At 38.8% G+C, this 19,879-nt stretch overlaps 1 protein-coding gene across 1 annotated transcript; it reads left to right on the top strand.

The window, feature by feature from the left end:
- Positions 1 to 498: 498 nt before the first annotated feature.
- Positions 499 to 18,369, top strand: ADRA1B (adrenoceptor alpha 1B). The gene is made up of 2 exons (XM_042880661.1): positions 499 to 1,957; positions 17,236 to 18,369. The coding sequence occupies exons 1-2, from the start codon at positions 997 to 999 to the stop codon at positions 17,796 to 17,798; spliced, it is 1,524 nt and encodes a 507-aa protein (XP_042736595.1). The 5' UTR covers positions 499 to 996; the 3' UTR covers positions 17,799 to 18,369.
- Positions 18,370 to 19,879: the final 1,510 nt, after the last annotated feature.

Raw genomic sequence — 19,879 nt, 5'->3', positions numbered from 1 at the left:
GCTGTGCCTGGTATACAGGAACATAGAATAAACATAAATATCCTACTAAAGGTTTGATAATGTGCTACTTTGTCTATATTAGTGCAAAGTTTACCCTGAGAAACAGACTATTCCACGTACATTTCTATGCCATCATTAAATATTGAATCTAGGAATAGAACAGAACCTATTTTTGGAACCTATTTCTCTTTAGAAAGCAGGAGAAGATTAGTTCTCTGAAATATTATGAGATTTGCTTTGATCACAAAATAAACTCGAAGACCTTTTTTTTTGGTGAGTGAAAGGCAAAGGGTGCCACATCATTCTGTACCGAAATTGATTTGTTCACCATGACTGCATTTTCCTCAAATAACAAAACTGGTTGTATTTTCTTTTTTAAAGGTTCTCAATCCAAATTTCTACGTTGCGAATGCTTTAAGACCGATGCATTCCATTCTATGAGCGTTCAGACGCCGATGTGGAAGCTTTATCTTGAACCGCATTGCCCTCTAGCGCTGCGCCGGGGCCGCCCCGTGATGTCAGCAGCGCAGCCCGCGAGCGCAGGCAGCGGCTCCCGCAGAGCCCCGAACTGCTGACAAACCCCTCGGAGACGCACGTCAGAACAGCTAACGGGGGCATCCTTCCAACCGAACCACAAATGCACGAGGGAAGACAGTAAAGCTGTCTTTTATTTCAGGGACCGTCATGGTCAAAACAGCTACTTTCGACATCCGGCCAAGACCTCTGCCTGCTAATTTCTGTTTAAACGAGTTGATGTGAGAAATTAAGCGAGTTTGAACAGGCTGTTATTTCCGACAGGCTTTGGAGGACTTCACGCTGTGCAAGTTTTACGTGCTGAAAGCTAACAGCTTGCTGGAGAGATGAGTTCTCAATCCAAACCTGGCGGGGGCTTTGCAGCAACTTCTTGGGTGGAGAGAGAACTTTCTGCTGAACTCAACCATCTGCGTGTTGTGCACAGGATCCAATCATAACCTGCTATGGAGAATTACTTTTAAGATGAATGCCTACCTTGCTGAGAAATCCAATTCATCAATACTTGGATATTTGAAAGTGTCTGCATTAAATAGCAGCAATCTTTCTGCAAACAGCTCCAATGAGACAACAAGCAACCTGGATTTGCCTACCTTGGATATCAGTAGGGCGATAACTGTGGGGCTCATCCTAGGTGCCTTTATACTCTTTGCTATTATAGGTAATATTTTGGTAATTCTCTCTGTTGCTTGCAATAGACATTTAAGAATCCCTACAAACTATTTCATAATTAACCTTGCAATAGCAGATTTGTTGCTGAGTTTTACTGTCCTTCCATTCTCTGCTACACTGGAAATCCTTGGCTACTGGGTTTTGGGGAGGATATTTTGTGATATCTGGGCAGCAGTTGATGTGCTCTGCTGTACAGCTTCTATTTTAAGTCTGTGTGCAATCTCCATAGATAGATATATAGGAGTACGTTATTCTCTTCAGTATCCAACTTTGGTAACAAGAAGAAGAGCAATTCTAGCTCTCCTAGGTGTCTGGGTCCTTTCCATGGTAATTTCTATTGGACCTCTTTTGGGCTGGAAAGAACCAGCACCCAAGGATGAGAAAGTGTGCCGTATCACTGAAGAACCATTCTACGCTTTGTTTTCTTCCTTGGGGTCATTTTACATTCCTTTAATTGTCATCCTCGTCATGTACTGTCGGGTCTACATAGTGGCCAAAAGGACTACAAAAAATCTGGAAGCTGGGGTTATGAAAGAAATGTCCAACTCCAAGGAGCTGACGCTACGGATCCATTACAGGAACATTCATGAGGACACCTTAAGCAGCAACAAATCCAAGGGTCACAATCCCAGAAATTTCTTAGCTCTCAAACTTTTAAAGTTCTCTAGAGAAAAGAAGGCAGCCAAGACGCTGGGAATTGTGGTTGGCATGTTTATCTTGTGCTGGCTACCTTTCTTCATTGTTCTGCCTCTAGGTAAGTTGGTAATCAAGGGAATGTGGGGAGGGAGAGGAAGAGCATAGTTGTTTACTATAAAAATCCCACAGAAAATAATCAGATGAATGAGAAGTACATAACCATTTTGAGAACTGCAGTGAACAGATAAAAGGGTGGGAAGCAAAAGTAATTTATTTCTAATGTTGGCTTTTTCTAAGGCTCATGCGGCAGCCTTGCAAAGTGTGCAGCCTGCATGAAGTCTGCCCATCTGAGCCCTCCTCAGTGATGTCAAATCAAGGGATAATGCTGTCAGTTTACATATAAAATCCTCCCTCGTGGGTTTTGTTTAGACTGAATTAGCTTGTATAGGAAGCTTTAACAAAACCTTTGTAGACAGAAACAAAATTAGTTTCAGCATTGAAACTTTCTCTGTTCCAGTTACTGCTGCAGGTTCAGACCATAAAACAGAGTCTTCAAACATTACAAAGTGTCTTAAGTGAAAATGGGCCCAACCAAATGATGAGGTGCAAAACCCTTCTGATCTTTAAGAAGCTGAGAGAGTTCTGGTTCTCAGTTCAAATTTCATTGATCCAATCCCAAAAAATAAATCCTTGAAGCCCACTTCTCTCTGCCAAACTGTTCCCTTTGGTTTCAGTAGGTCTCCGTTCAGGCATTCCAGGAGATCGTCATGTGCATTTGTGACAGCAACCTTACACTTCAAAATATTATTAAAGTATTCAACTCGGCCTTAACAGTGCACTGCATTTCAAATCCTTATGAAATCTGCTTACACTGTCTTTAATATCAGCATCAGCTCTAAAGAGGAACATTTCAAAACCTGTTAATATTGAATTACTATGCTTTGAAAAATATCTGTTCAACATTCACTTCTGAGACACAAACTGTCAGACTAAATACAGAGAGGTGGAGAAAAAAAGGGAGGAAAAGCCTTTATCAACATTCTGTGTTCACGTTTACTTACTGACCCTACCAAAACATTTCTAATTGAGTGAATACTTTTAGAGACCTGTAAAAAATTAAACTGTGTTTAACAGCATGGTCGTGGTGAAGTGTTTTGAGATTATAATTTCTAGTCTAAATGACATTGCATCTTCACTGAATGTCAACCACAGCACATCTGCTGGAGCTATTGAAGAGTCACCGTTGCCTCTAACTTAGTGTGTCTAAAGCTGAAAAGTCTTCGTAATTCATGATCTACATAAAGCTAATGCTGAGCTTATTACAAATTCCAAACAGAAGAAAAATAGAGAGCAAAGTTCTCCTTAGCTACTAAAATTTAAGTCCTATGCTATCTCTTAAGAAAGAAAGTTCACAACATAGAACAAGTTTCCAAACATTGCTGAAGTACATACTTAAGTGGATAGAAATTTATTTTCCCCATATATTACCAGCAGTAGCACTGGATACGTATCTACTAGGTCATGTCTCCTCTGATTCTGAATTATTGGAGGAACTTTGGAAATAAAAAGCAAGCATGAATGCAACAGAACACATGCTTAGCTAGCAGAAGCCAGTACTAGCACTGCTACTGGTGCTATTAAGCAAACAGATGCAAACTAGTCCATTAAAACCATTTTGTAACAGGGTATAACTAATATGACAAACAACTAAGTTTTCTGGAAGGGAGTCAGTTTTCCCATTGGGAAATTACTGCAAAATTCCTGGTCTTTACCGGGAGGTTTAATGAGTGACTGATTATAACAAATGAGTGGAGAATTCACAGCTTGTCACAGTATTATTTTATCTCTCATTTATCTCTCATCTCACTTGTGCCCAAGCCATCAGTGAAGAAGACAGCCACTCCAGCAAGCTCTATTGGTAGCAGTGCCTGGCAGGCTGAAAGGCGACCTGCTGCTGTGGGCTCTGACCCAGCACAGCTTGGGTGCCAGTGAATCTCAGCACGCTCACTTCAGAGCTGTGAGCTCCTGGTGCCTCACAGAGCTGTGGGTCAGGCAGAGCTGCTGTTGTTACAGTTAATACTAGAATGGTGAAAAAAATAAGCATGTCAGCACTGCTAGTGCAGTGGAAAAGAACTGCTATTGCAGGAGGGTAAAAAAAAAAAAAAAAAAAAAAAGATATGCATAGTATCCAACAAAACATCCAAATGTATTTAAACATTTGGTGGTGGTACTTCCTTTGTTTTACTGACAAATAGTGCAGTTCTCATTCCTTGCCCCACTCCTTTTTTTTATTTACTCAGGACACTCCAGAGTCTTGTACTTTTCACGTCTGTAGCAGTGCATTAATGCACTTTGTGTCTGTATATTAATGCTGCTAGGGATGACTAAGCATTGTTCACAAAAGCAAGTGGGGAAAAGACCTTTTCTCAACCTGCATAATTCAGTCGTTCCCAGTGGGAATACTGGGTACAGCAATGGAGAACTTCCTAAGGAGCTTTGCTATGTGCTGCATTTTTCATAACAGAAATCTTTTCATTTTTGTCTTGAAGTTACAAACATAAAGGAAAAGTTAAGAACCCTTATGAAAAGCACACAGTGATACAGAATCCATTTTAGTGATAGGCAAATGTAAAATCCAAGCTGTATCTATGATTTACAAAACTCAACAGGTGCCTGGACTGCTCCAGTCACAATCTATTCACCCATCGTTGCAGAACTGCAAACTACAACACCTCTTCTACTTCTGATTCCAGACTAGATATTTGCCTTCACTGTAGTGAAAGGCTTCTTCCTCAGCCTGTATTTTTCATGCCCTTATATCTACAAACACCAATCTAAATCATACATTCACATCTGCATCTTTAAAATGTGTGCCTTGTTTCACTCAGTAATGCAATGACTGCACAGTGGTGTTAGCAGAGTAGCTCTGGACTTCTGATGATTCAGCTGCAACACATTTGAAAAGTCAGTAATCCTTGTTTCTGCAACACTCCAAAACTAGGAGTTAGTAAATCTAGTAAATCTGCTTATATGTAGGAGTTCTCCTCATGTCAAAAGCATTCTCAGATGTTCTACTAGTTGCCCAGCCAAAATTATAATTGTTTGGTTGTGGCACATTAATATATACAGCTATTCATTTTTATATCCCAGACAAAGGATTATTGCATCAGATGGCAGATAAATGCTGGGAACTGATGTGGTGTTGAAAGCAAGGATATTGCTTGAATAAATATTCCACAACAAAGGGTGATTTTCAAGCAAGAATCACAAGGCTCTGCAAAGAAAGCTCTCTGACAGAGCTCTGTATACAGCTCCAGAGAGAAATTAGAGCACAGACACCATGAGGTGTTGAGTACTGTAAAACTATTAGCACAAAGAAGCACTTGATGATGCAGCAAAACTTCTCATAGTAAATAATGTGATAAAATTGGTTTTTATTCCAGATATTTCTTCCAGACAGCAACAGAGCAACAGAATATCCCCACAGTCTTTATTTATATATGCTTCACAGCTTTGTAAACTTTCACCTTGCTGCTCAGAATTATTTCTGGTGACGCATAAAAAACAAAATGAAGATGTGTCTTTGAGACAACTTCTCATACTATAAATTCAGTGACTCAGCTATGAAGAGTAAATATCTTATGTTTTTAGAATAAATCTTTCTTTTCTTCCCCCTCATATAAATCCATTCTTGATCAGAGCTACACTAAAAATGCATTGTTGAATGATGTTAACTAAAAGTGATTAATCTAAACCAGAGCCCTGCAGCTATATGCATTAAAACTTCCTCCTTTAAATAAAGGAAGATCCAATTTTATGCCAATAATTTCATTTTAAAAATGCATCCAAAATGACAGATCATGTTTTCCCTTGGCAACCAGATAAAACTTTAGTCTCATCTCTGTTAAATGAGGCATCAGACTGGGCTTGCCAGTCTTCTCCCAGCTGTAGAGCTCACACAACACACGTTTGCACACAAACCTACCATCTCCACTACTGTTCCAAAGCATGCCAACTTCCCCAGCCTATTGCTTGACTCCAGTAGTGATCAGCAAAGCATTTTTCACTCCCAAGTTCAGAGCCACCGCTCTGCTCCTACAGAATTTGTGATACCAGCCACTAAATTCAGAAGCAAACTTCTTGTAACTTAACTGGCAGTGGTATAAGATCCCAAGAGCCTCAGAACAAAGACACAGCTGTTTTGACTACCTTTGTATATTAAGTTCTTTAAACCTCCCTGTAGTAAAAAAGAACATAAAAGTCTTCTGCATGCTAATTGGCCAGCCAATACAAAATGATTCCTAAAATAAAATGTTGTTCATGTAAAGTACATAGATTTATGTTACGTCAGGCCAACCTCTGTATCTCTGCTCTAGAATACCAAATTAGGTCTCTAAGTTTCCCATGGGAAACACTCCAAGTCATTAGGTCCACCACTGCCACCACTACTGGGTTCTGCTTTCTGCAAGGCTTCAAGCCTGGTTTGTCTTCCATCTCATTTTGGTCTTGCCTTGCCTTCTGCTTTCTAAATAGTCTTACTCTGTAGAGTTATGGGCATAAAGAACAAGGAGAAATTAATGGTACATGTTGCAGTCTGTACCTCTGCCCACTTTGCAGCTCTAACTTCGGAACACATTCAGTTATAATGGTGACAGCAGAAAACTGCTCCTCCTACTTTTTAGGCAAGTCCTGTAAGACTAAATATATGATATGAGCATTTCTTGGCCAGTACAGCTACAGCATGTTTTGCCACACATGGAGAACTAATTTAGATTCTTTTTACTACTAGAATATCCTCCCTTAAGCCCTGATTTGAATCTTCTGTGCAAAAGTAAATTGCATCCAAAGGATCCCAATTAGCAGTTATTTAATCATAGAATCCTTTAGGTTGGAAATGAGCTCTAAGGTCAATTTCAACAATTAATCTAGAACTGCCAAGTAGTCTACATTTTAGAAAAAAAATCTGTTTTATCAATGCAGCCAAAATTACGAATTCTGAAGGATTGGGCACTTCTTTTGCAGATTTGATTTGCAGGTCAGAGGAACAAAGAAATTTTAAGAGTACAGCCTTAGGAAAGTAAACATGCAAGGCATATGCAGAAAAAACTCCGAAACACATGGAGCCCATTGAGCTTCAGGGACGGCAGCATCCTCCCACCTCAAGTGTAAAAGAAAGGCTTCTCAAATACAAGGTTACATCATCACCCGTGATGTAGGAGCATGGACCACATCCTGATACTATTGCCATAAAACCATGTCTGCCCCTTGAAAAAAAAAAATGCTGTGGTTACAACAGTGACTCACTATGGAAGCAGCAGAAAAAAGATACTCTGGTTTCCAGGTGCACAAACTACTTCCAATGAAAGTCCTTCACTGAATCAGAAAGTTCCAAGGAGAAAAAAAAAAGTCAGGACTGAATCAGTGGGCAGCAATAGGAAATCTCAAAATTATCGAAACCAAAACAGGAGAGAATTGGTAGTTCCAGAGGGAACATAGCTTTCAGCATGCAACAAAGCAGGAGACACAAGGACCACATGCCTTAGGAATCCCCAAACATGTGCCACTGTTCAGGTTGGCAGTCATTACGAAAGCACTGAATAAAGTTATGCTTCTGCATACAGTTCTAAGGACACCAGCTGTATGTCCTTTAGTGCACCTGTCTGTGAAATATAGTCAGGAATAAAAATGCATGTTTATGTTTCTTTCATATCCTCACTGAAGTTCTGCTCCACAGCCCATAGCAAGATTTAGAGCTATTTTCATGGACTTTCAAGTGACATCTAGAAACTGAAAAGCAGTAACGATCAGTGTCTAAATAACAAAGGAGAAAATACAACGGAAGTTCATATGGTAACTTCGTAGCTGTATTCAATACCCTGCTAGAATCCTTTTGTTAACCAGTGATGCCCAAGACAGATTGCCTCAGGTATAGGTGAAAAGTGAGAACGGGAGAAAAAGACACTAAAGTATGCCCAGTAATTGAACATAGTTAAGTATAACATATGAAACGTCAGCAGACGCAGGGTGGCTTTTCTAGACCTCTGATCAGCTAAATCATTGCAAAACAAACATAAGCTTGGCTCATATTCTTTCTGGTTAGCAGCTGCAAAACTCTGTATCTGTTTTGGACAAATTTTTAATAACAAGAATATATTATTTCTGTCCTTACCATCAATTTTAGAGTACTGAGTTTCTTCCTAAATCAGGCCTTGGTTTTACAGTGTTTATGCATGAGCAACACAGTGTAAAAAGAAGTTAAATGTAATTAAATTTTTAAAAGTTAATTTTCTCCGCAGTGTAAGCCATCACAAGTAGTGTGAATTGAGAAGGGATAGATCTATAAACAAGCACAAACAGAATTTCTGTCAAAATTCTGTGTGTGCTCGATGGCTTTTTTTCCCCAAATCTTGTATATTTTCTATATCTTAAATACCTATATTCTGTTATTTAAGACATTCAGAATTTTTGCCAATAGGACAGCTGTAGATAAGGCTCGAAGAATCTTCACTCTGCCAGTTCATTTATTTATTATTTTTTAAACTACAGATTTCCTTTATCTTTTTCTTTCTAGATTGGAGAAAGTTCCTACTTAACTCTTCTATACCTTCAACAAATATCAACTTGCCAATAGTCTGTTGTACCCTATGTTTTTAAAAATACTTTTCAGCTCTCCATGATTTGAGCAACAACAGCATCTTTTGTAAGAGGCTGTACAAAGGGCAGCTGGGGACTTCAGACCAGAGCAGGATCTGTAGGCATGATTTTATAAAATCTGCATTCCTGGTGACAATGTTGGCATGCCAGGAGTGCCCATGTTAGTAATGTGTGGTTAAATACATTAGCACTGCTCTTTTAAAAATGCAAATACAGTTACTTCCCTTTGCAGTTGCTTGTAAAACAAGAAGATGCAACAACTCTGAGTTTTAGTAAGATCTGATTCTTACCTACTGTAAGATTACATTACCTAATGTACTACAATTTCCATCAACAAAGCTTCAAGGGAAGTAAAGATCTGATTTTATTTTGGTCACTCTAGATAAAACTCTATTTTTGGAGCCTTCAATAGTATGTCAGATTTGAGTCACTGTGAATGCAAGTCTTGTAGGAATGGTTTGTTCACCTGAAACATGAGCCATCCTTTATCAGAGATGGACAGTGCAGATGGTGAGAAATTGTGGGTTTTAATCAGGAAAAGAAAATAGAAACTGTAGCCTTTCCCAGTCTATAGGATAGCAAGGAAAATATCTTCCTGAGGCTTTTCTCTTGTTCATATTTCCTTAGAGGAAGGTACTTTTTAAAATTAGATTTGGCAGTCATGTATGTTCGCTACTTTAATTTACCTACTTAAGAATTTGTTTGCTTAGGATCAGGCCTTGGATGGGCAAGACTTCAGGAACTTGGTTAATACGCATCCTGAGGCAATTCAAAGAGACACCAATGTCCTCAATGAGCACAAATGCTCATCATCATCACTGGCTTGTGGTAGTAATTTAAATCTCTTCTCTTTCATTTTCTTTAATAAATTTTATTCTGTTGTTTTTGGATGCTATTCCTATTTCTCAGGATCTTTTATTCCCCCTGCTGTTATCCTAATCCTTTCTCCTAGAAGGCCTGCAGGCTCTCCCAGCTTGATCAGCTCTTAATTTTATATCTCTGTTTTGTACTCCGCTGTTTGTAAACAGGGGTTCTTTTTTCTATATTAAATAAATCCAAGGGAATGCAAACAAACTGAATGCTGGCAGGAAAGGAATCAGGAGCTTGAGAAACCCAATTAGCTTTAAAACCTTGGCATGCTGACTTGGCTAAGCAAGTGGTAAAAAGGACCACAAAAAGCTTAAATACAAGACTAAAATCTTTCCCACATTCTGTAAGCTCATAACAACTGTGGTCAAACACAGCTTATTGTTTTTATGAGGAGAATTTTACTAGCTATCCACATGCAGCACTTCAGCTTTCCCTGTTCATTAAGAAGTGGCAGTAATTCAACCTCTAACAGCTAGTAGCAGGTCTGGCACAGCAGGAATCACAGCAGGAACTGCAGGGCAGCAGTGGTGGTTCGCAGCCAGGCTACTGCAGCCATCTACTGCATCAGGAAAAGATGGTTTTCATAGGAAGGCTGATTTTCAACATAAAACAAATTTACAGTGAAGCGATAATCATTTTTGCAAAAGTCATCTTCTCAAGGACAGGGTATGATATCCTGAGCCAATTCCCGCTTCTCAAGTTTCAGAATTCATGTTATCATTTGCATTTTGCAATGTTTTACACCACTACTGTGCTTTTTAAGACACTGGAATTTTCTGCATTCCAGAAAACACTGAAAAACTCAGATTTAAATCCAGCCACACGACTGCACGCTGTTCTCTCAATAAGGAAGGATGCATTTGTCTTCCAAGGTCCCCTCAACCAATTCTGTAACAAAACTTTCAAAGTTCCAAACTTTATGGCTTTTCTTTAAGATTAAAATAATGATCAGTGATGCTCTCTTCCTGCTGCATTATTGCTCCACAACGTATTTTACTGCAGTTCATCTGCTGTTACAGAATACTAATACACACACAGGACCTAAACAACTTCAGATCATTCTGTTTCAATAACAACAAATGCAGTATTTATTCCAGTAAACAAGATCATGCACTCACCCCAGGTTGGCCCCCACCCTAAGTGGAACCAGATTGAGAAGTTCTTGAAATACGAGTTTCTGTTAACTGATAGAAAACACAGCACCTGATAACCCAAAACTTATTCAGAGAGACTTTCTCTCCTTAACTCTAAAAACCTCACAGTGCTCTTCACCAAATGTTCAACCATCATCTAATCTAAGTATCAAATACTTTATTCTGAACATAGTTGATAATTCTGAGTAATTCATAGACTTAATTGATAAAGATAAATTAACAATGAATGCTTAATTAATAGAAAGTCAATTTTCACAACAAAAAGCAATTAGAAAAGAGTAGCAGCTAGAATTTAAAATTAAATGAGACATGAGAGGAAAATTAAGTATTTAAAAATGAAGAAGAAAGGAAATATCAGGAAAGCAAACATGCCACAGTGGAAAAAGAAAAACATGTGAGATACTAAAGAGAAGGTGGATAGGTAGAGAATGTCATTAATTTTGGTCTAATATAAATACTTCAATAGTTTGCTCCCGCTAGGTACAAATAATAAGTGCATGGCATTCTTGAAAACAGACACAGAATATTCTGCCCCACAAAGATGACTCACACAGATGTTAATGCAGGATGTAAAAATATTCAGACAGCCCTATCAGATGCAAGGTGGGAGCATATTGAGTATATCACAGGAACAGAGCCAGTAGATGGAGGGAAGTGATAATGTCCTTTTATTAAACACTCATTAAACCACGCCTGGAACAGTGCAACCACGTAGGAAGCTGTCTTACAGGGAAGGCAATGATAAACTGGAGTCCAGTGGAGGTGACCAAGGATATCACAGGGTTGAGTAGGCTAGGTGAGGGGAACCTGAGGGAATGGGGTTTTTCCAGCCTGGAGAAGGGATGGCTTCAGGGGAGCTAATGCAGTGTTGAACCTCCTTTGAGACCAAGATTGGAAACGAGACCACATGAAATCCCTCCCCACTGCAATAATTCTGTAATTCTAGCAACTTCTTGGCTTTTGGCCCCAAGTATAAATATATGTATATATATTTCTTGCATGAGTGATGAACAGAGCAAACGTAACTGCACAATAGAACCAACAGATATTTCACAAATGGCTGTCTGGCGTCACAAACAACTGTTGATCATTACCCACAGTCGTTTACTTCCTGTAGGTGGCTGGAAATGGCACACAGGGTGCAGTGGCACAGAGAGATCAAAGGCAATTTCAAAAGTTTTCATTAACTCATGAACATTACCTTACATAATCTTTTTAAGACTTAAACTCTAGATAATTACTATAGTACTTGATCACCTGACAACTGGAGTAGCAGATTTTCTCCTGGGTGTAGTTTGAGGGGATGAATGGTTGGTTGGTTGCATTGCCTGGTTTAATTTTTCTCCCATAACATGAATGTGGAAACTAAAACATGTCCTGTGTACTACACTTGCAACATAACCTTGCCAAATGTTACATTAAGGATCCTTAAATAGAAGGTCCTAACTTTCCCACACTCCTTTCTGTACACATATAGAGATCAGTGGAGAGAGGTAGCAACAGAGCAGATACTTAGATGGAAGAAAAATAACAGAGCAGGAAAGAATATGAGAAAGCAGTGTGTATGTGTATTTACATGCGTGTATGTGTTTCACCTCTGTACAGGGCTACATCAAATCTTGTTTAAGTGAAAGACATTTCTTTATTAAGGCTATTGTGAGTAAACCAGTCTTGAAGATTCTCCTGCTCTTCAATCTGTTAATTTAGAGACTGTTCCAAACTACACTAAATCCTTTATGAACCCTTACAAAGACTTTCAAGTACTCCCACTGACTCCAGTGGTCTGAACTTCAATAGCACAGCAACGCTCTGCAGAATGTGTGAAGACAACTAATACACCAAATTGTTTCTCATGATGTTCCCTAATCTCATTGAGGGTGCTTTACTTACTTTCAGCATAGTAAAGCATTCATTATAAAGACCCAGTCAGTCCCTAAATGAAATTAGCTTTTATTAAACAAAATACTACTTAATTTCTTTCCATGCTGTTTGCTTTCGCTCAGTATATTCCCAAACGGAATAGCTCTGTCAAGTCTGCTGAGCACAGCTGGTTAAATTAATGACCAAAATACAATAAAATCTGGTCAGATTGATTGAGTTAAAATATTTTCTGTTCTGTATTTCTGCCTGGCAAAAGCTTTGCAAAAACTTTATTAGCGTAAGAGGTGCAATCAGAGGTAAGATTGTGGTGCTATGTTTAATAAATCACAGTGTTTAGCACAGGAGGATAGAAAACTTACATTCCTTTTGAGTGAAGCTGTTAAACATGAAACATCAGGAAGGAGGTAACTTAGAGAAGAGTCACTCTGGCTACTGCCATCACAAATACATCACTGAGGAGATAATCATGCGCAATATTTTCCAACCATTTTGAAAAGCAATCTAAAACAGTACAGGGAAATACTTAATCTGTTTATCAGACTGTGATGGGAAAATAGTTGGAGGTTAGAGAAGGAAATATGAATTTGATGTTTATAGAATGTGTCTATTTAGCTTTCCTATTTTATCAAGGTACCAAAATAGTCCACAGTTGTTTGCTTCTGACAGGTTAATTACAAGGTAAAAGCATGTGTGCAGTTAAATAAAAGATGTTGTTAATCACAGGAACAATGTAAGGAAGAGTAATCTTAAAAATACACAAGTTATTCAAAATATTTTTCATCTCTTTATATTACAAAAGGCAGAGGAGCTTTGTATAATAGTAACCAAATTGAACTACTTACAAGTACACGGCATATACAGCCACTTCCAACTATACCACCTTCTGGATGACTTAGTGCATCCTCTCTCTATGTAGGAAAGGAAACCCAGCAAGAAGGAACTGAATTCAAAAACTCAGAAACTTTCTAAAAACCTGAAGAGAATAAGTGCCCAAAGAAGTATCAGCCAGACATTCCATTTTTCTGACAGTTAATCCTCAACCTAAATAGTGGATATATTTACTGACAGTATAGAAGATTACAGTGTCAGTGAGATTCCAGTACAGAAAATGCAAAACTTTGCTGGCTTGCCAAAAATTTAAACCATGAGGTTTTCCTGATGAGCAAAGTTATAGTCTGCAGAGACAATCAGAGAAAGTAGGACCAGAAGGTATCTGAAAAAGTCACACAGGGCATCCTTCAACCCAAAGGCTGGATCAGCTATACCTAGATCAGTAGATGTATGTCTACTCCATTTTTAAGAGTCTTCAGCATTGAAATTCTATACCTTTCTTAAGTGGGATGTTCCAGCATCTTCCTGCATTGATAGTCTGAAAGCACCTCCCAGTTTATCTTGCTGCAGTTCAAATCACTGTGCTTCCTATATTAGCCACAGTGGACATGGAAAACTTTCAATTTCATTTACTTCCTCTTTCAGATTATTTTAATATTGAAGACTAACTGCTGGGCATCCTTTCAGCTCTTTTTATTCTCCGCGATGTACTACAAAACTATTGTCTTCAAATGACTCTATATGTTCCACTGGTGGCCCTCTTCATTACAAATGGATCACTTCATGGGTGCGGTTCTGCTGAGTTCATGTAGCCATTGAATATAACCCACACAGTGCCAGTAATGCATTTTATCATATGGATCAATTAATTTCTGTTAATTTCAGAAAATATTCTTGAATTCTGATTTTTCTTTGGGAAGGTAGAAAGGCAGTAGAACCCACCAAAAACACTTTTTGAATTCACTGTGTGTTCTACAGGTTGAGTCATGCCAGATCTCACTGGCATGTTCCAGTTCCACTCCTGGTAGAACAAACAATTTTTCCATAGAGAAAACTACTGAGCCCACATCCACCAGCTGACTGCTTTTACTTTCCTCCAGCTGAGATTGTTCATTGGTAAAATCAAGAGGATGCTGTAGTCAGGATGACTGACAGATGAGAAGTGCCATCCGACAGCAAGTAGAACATGGTCCCATCCAGGAACTTACACCCACATGGATTGCAGTAACCTCTTACTGCTGGGCCTTCCTGAAATCACTGTCTACCTGATTTTGGTGATAAAAATCCCCACCAAACACTAGGACATAGTAGTGCATTGTACCACAGGCAAAATTCATAGATGAAATTCATCTGCCTTCAGAGCAGTGCATATACCTGAATTTGTACACATACACGAGGAAGTGTAGAAGAGTTAAGAATTCTAACCAGTTTTAACACGCCAGATTGAAATAAGATAAATTAACAAAACAGTGTATAAGTCAATGTTATTTTTTTAATCAAATGCCCCTTGTTCAGAAGAGCACACTTCTTCCTCACCTGCTTATCAAAACTTAATGGTTTCTTTGTGACTTAAGTGAACAAATTTCCACTGTGCTGTTTGCAGAACTAGGAAAAAGTGAAGAATTAAGTAGTGTTTCATGATCGTTAGCTTCATGAAATTTGTTCCCAAGTTTCTTAACTCCAGAACTTTCCTACTATTGTAACTAAATGCTGATACTTATTTAAAAATAACACCACCACACAGCTTTCCAAACTGATGTATCCCCAAATTTTATCTGCTAATGACTCAGCTTGGGTCATGATCACTTCTAAATGATCAATCGGGGCTCAGCAATTTTTCTAGAATCTTGAATACAAGGTGCCTCTGTCAGTCAGGGTTATTATGGAGGAATTCTCCACTCTTTTGTGTTGCTGCCCTTTAATACAAAAGACCTTTGGAAATGCTTGCTGCAGCTGCTGAAAATAATCTGCTGTCATTTTTTTTTTTTCAAATGACATTTGAAAAACAGGTTATTGTAGAAGATAGTTGTAAGCTCCTTACCTTTTTTTTTTTTTTCTTTAAGGAACACATATTCCTCTCAGCAGTTTAAAGATCAGCCATTTTTCAGCACTCAGCTTTTTACTCCTTCCACCCCTTCCACCAACAGCTTGGTCTCTTAGTCTTTACAGTATGTGGTTTTATTTGGTTCACGTGTAAGATTAAACAATCACAACTCATTTATCTGCATTGGTTCAGAGTTTTCATCTCTATAGCTTATTTTATTTGTCCTTAGGGAATTTCACAGAATTTGTCAGCAAACTTTCTTAATATTTTATATCTTTGAAAGCCAAACCACAGCATTTACTATGTCTAAAATTATTAAAATCTGGTGGAGCAATTTCCTACAGATTTTTAGTTATTACAGTATAAGATAACAACAAGCAAACTGGTCTGGAAAAACTCACCACTGTCCAATCAAGATTTACACATAGAAGAAAAATGGAAGCTCTTCAGACACTTCATGAGATTTACTGGGCTTTAAAAAAAAAAAAAAGTAATTCATTTTTTAAGAAAGCTCCAGAAAACAGAGCTAATTTTAACCAGCAGCATACAAGTACACAGCAAAGGGGAAAATGAAGAACTATTATTCTGAATTCGTAGGATCTCTCCTGGTTTCTGTTAGCCAGGTGAGGGGGATAAAGAGAGCTGATGCCATTTTAGTACCTGATTTTCTCTTCTGAGCCAGATCAGGTACCAATGGACACAGTGACAGAGGAGGACAGCAGCCACCTGATAAACAATGTGCACGTAACTCCTTCTGACTTCCTTGTGAGCTGAGGAGACCCAAATCCATACAGTCAGCTACGCCAGAATTGTCTTCTACATAAACAGTATCTGCTGTGACACATAAGAGCTTTTTAACCAAGTCACTGAGAAATGCTTTTCATAGTTTAGAGGCCCAAGCCATGGCCTCTACATTGCCATGAGATGGGAAACACGCCTAGAATCACAGCCCTCCCCACCACGGCATCCTGACAGCCACAACTGACTCAGCTGCTTTCACAGCCCAGGGAATCTAAATCATTTCAGTGTAAAAGGTCCTCTTCTCAGGAATGTGTCACTCCAGTTTGAGTGTCATCTCTCACAGAAAGAACTGAAAATCTAATTCTAGTTCTTGAAAGCAGGATGCCCTGTGAACCTCTGTTCTTTGATTACTTTAGCCAGACACAAAGGTGTTTTCCCAGCTGGAAAACTGTTGAAGGTCTGCTTTAAAAAAAAAAAAAAAAAAAAAAGCATTCTTTTATGGAGATTAGTTTACTAAATTTAATTGATAATTCCATCTTTTTAATGATACAAAATACACAAAATTTATTTCCCAGTACAAGTTTTTCATCTGGGCGTCCTCTGAAGAGACATTTTTTAGTTGTGAACAAAACAGGAAGTATGCATAAAAGAATCTTTCTTTCGTTTACACCATTTGTTATGACTGGGATACGTCACCTACCAAATTTAATTCTGGTTTCAAGAGGTTTGTAGCCTACCAATAATCTAGCTAAACTGGGTAATATTTATAGGCTGAAAAAGAATATAATATAAGCGATAAAGCATGTCTGAATACTCTCCTTCTGAAAAGCCTGGAAATATTTAGATCCTTTTCTGCAGGTGACATTTAATAGCTCTTTGAAGAAGGCATGACCTTATTCCATGTGTGTAGTAGCTTTGATAATGGGTGTTTGATCTTTCACTGGTATACAGCAAGTTTGTTCAACAGACATACATACAGCAACTTCATATTAATTCTACACTAAATATGTGCTTCCATATCTTTTGTGTGGTGGATAAAGCAGTTCCTCATTAGCTTTAAAAATAATATAAATAACACCTTATTGTCAGAAGACCAACACTGAAAGCAGCACGTGTTAAGGATTTTCAGCAACCAGATTCTAACACTGATCTGACAGGATATTTACCTTTACCAGGTAAATCAATTATCTCAAATAATGCCTGCTTGTTTCTTCTGAACAGGATCCCTGTTCTCAGCTCTGAAACCCCCTGAAATAGTCTTCAAGGTGATTTTTTGGCTTGGCTACTTTAACAGCTGCTTGAATCCAATCATCTACCCTTGCTCAAGCAAAGAGTTCAAGAGAGCTTTCATACAGATTCTAAAATGCCAGTGCCACCGTCGAAAGCAGTTGGGGTGGTGGGCCTACAGCTACAGGAACTGGAATCGGTGCTCCTTTGAACACCCTCGGAAGGACTCTCTGGAAGACAGTGGGAGTTTCTTAAGTGGCAGTCAGAGGACATTATCTTCAGCATCTCCCAGCCCTGGCTACCTGAGCAAAATCACTCACCCGCATATGGAAATGTGTACATTCCAGGAATGGAAAAACCCCAGCTCTTTCCTGAGCCCCTTACAAGAAGGCAGCAGTCAAAAGGACCCATGCCAATTCTTCACCTTCAATCTCCTAACAGAGCGCAATGGACACATTGCTGCTAGCAGCCAAGCCTCCAGCAATGGGGACCACGAGGACATATGTGACACAATGAATGGTAGAACTGACTGTAGTACAAGCATCGTGCTGGAATGAAAGGATTCTAATCAGTCTGCACAGATTCTGCTCTCTTCATACACCAACCTCTGATATTTATCCCAGGGGAAGACATGGACCACTGCACAGTTCTCAATATGGCACTAGAAGGAAGCCAGCGAGGAACAGGCAGATTATCATCACAAGAATGGCAAAATCTAGAGGCTAGCCATGTTCCTAATAAGTTGCTAAAGATGCTACTGAAACAAATACAGAGTGCAGAGAAGTAGCTGGATAAACCCAGGGAAGTACACAGCCAAGTATTCAGCTATCATGGTAGTGCTGTAGAACAGCCAAACACACATGTATATAGAAAGAATGTATAAATATGGGGGAGGGCAAGGGAAACGTGTATGAAAGTTTGTGCGCACACGTGTGTTAGCCACATGTTTGGATACCTGAGAGTGGAAGTGAGCAATGCAGTTGTACAGCGTTGTTTGTACCTCTCCAGAGCACTAGCTGCTGCTGATTTTGCCTGCAAAATTCTGATTGTTGCTGTACTTCACTGTACATTAGCACTTTAGAAATGGAAAACAATGTCAAAGATTAAAGTAATTTCGCAACAATTTAAGCACTCGCACCTATTACTATGGAGCTGGAATCCAACCAAGTTCCCTCCTCACAGCATCCATTTTAAAATAAAACACAGCGGTTAAGTTTAGAGTTATAACTCCTAGGATGTTCTTGACACTCTGCAGTTGCTTACTTGCCATGATTCCCTTATTATCAACAGTTGTGAATTCCTCTAGACTTTACCATGTTCTATTTCAAAAGTTTGAAAATAGCAGCAATGATGAGAGCTCACAGTCCACGTTTCAGCACATCAGTAAAATGTCCTGAAAAATACACAGGCTACCAGAAGATCTTATTTATAAAAACAACACTCATAAATTCCTCCAAATCCCTCATAAACAGCGCTGAGAACAGAGCAGGAAAGAGCACTGACCGCTGGAGGACCAAAAGCCAGCTTAAAGACAAAAATGCTGAGCCCTTGGTTGTTTCTGCACGCTTTGAAAATAGTACTGCTCTTATGGAGTTGTTTTTTTACTTTGCCAGTTAGATAAAAAGAGAAAGTATTAAAACAACGCAGTAGTGATAGAATTTCACTGCCATCGATAGTTTTAAGCTCAGTAACAAAGCGTATAGTCAATGAATATAAAGATGTGATAATTATGAAATAAACAAGAGAGTTTGGCAGAGCAGATTATAATAACAAAAAGAAAATAGATAGAAAGCGTCCTGGGCTCGCTGCAAAACTCCAGAGGAGGGATCTCCAGAAGAGATCCTTCCCCATTGGTGGTCGGCTCTTAAATGAGTCGAGGAGAGGTGCAGTCAGGCTCCAGCCCTTCCAGCAGCACAGGAGAATTGCCTTCACCTGTGCTCCCATGGCTGACTCAGTGCTCAGTCAGAGGTTCAGGCCTTTATTCAGCAGCTCCCACACAAAGTATGTAACTTAGTTCTGGAGAATATCTTCAAGGACATTTTAGCTCATGTTTGGAAATCTCATCTCTTGCAACTAAGGGTGAATCATTAAATTAATGACTGATTTTTCTTTTATTCGAAGTGGTATAAAGTGTGAAAACAGGAATTCACTCCTTCCTTTTTCTTCTTAAGAATTTTAGCAATGCTTTTGTATAGCTTGAAACAGAGAACAAGCCACAAAGAGACGTACTAAAAACACTTAGGGACAATTTAAAACATTAGGTCCCAATGGAGAACCATTTCCTTTTGTTTCCTTAAATACGTATTCCCAGATTAAGACAATAGCAATGGATGCAGCTTGTGGTCAGATGAAACATCTCCCAGTTCAGTATCAGCAAAGATAGGAAAGTCACATTCCAAGATCTTCCCGTGGTCAGATGGGATTGTGAGAACTACGTAAGTACACTGCGAGTCCACTCTGGTCCCACTGCAGGGAAGGCAAATCTATTTGAAGAGTTCCATTTTGATTGTGAGGAAGGCTGTAATTTTCTCTTAGGAGGACAATGCTTCTAAAATGTATAAGCATTATAAAATGGATTTACACTTATTGCTCATATTGCCATAAATAGTATTTTACCTACTTGTGATATACTAATATC

Source organism: Lagopus leucura, unplaced genomic scaffold (assembly GCF_019238085.1).
Source record: "Lagopus leucura isolate 7727_CA_CO unplaced genomic scaffold, USGS_WTPT01 Super-Scaffold_100027, whole genome shotgun sequence".
Classification (NCBI taxonomy): domain Eukaryota; kingdom Metazoa; phylum Chordata; class Aves; order Galliformes; family Phasianidae; genus Lagopus; species Lagopus leucura.
This window is presented reverse-complemented; position numbering and strand designations above follow the sequence as displayed.

Bases quoted from the DNA above. Each gene is read 5' to 3' on its own strand.
- ADRA1B (XM_042880661.1), top strand. From the start codon at position 997: ATGAATGCCTACCTTGCTGAGAAATCCAATTCATCAATACTTGGATAT. The intron at 1,958-17,235 runs GTAAGTTGGTAA...TCTTCTGAACAG, and splicing joins CTTCATTGTTCTGCCTCTAG to GATCCCTGTTCTCAGCTCTG.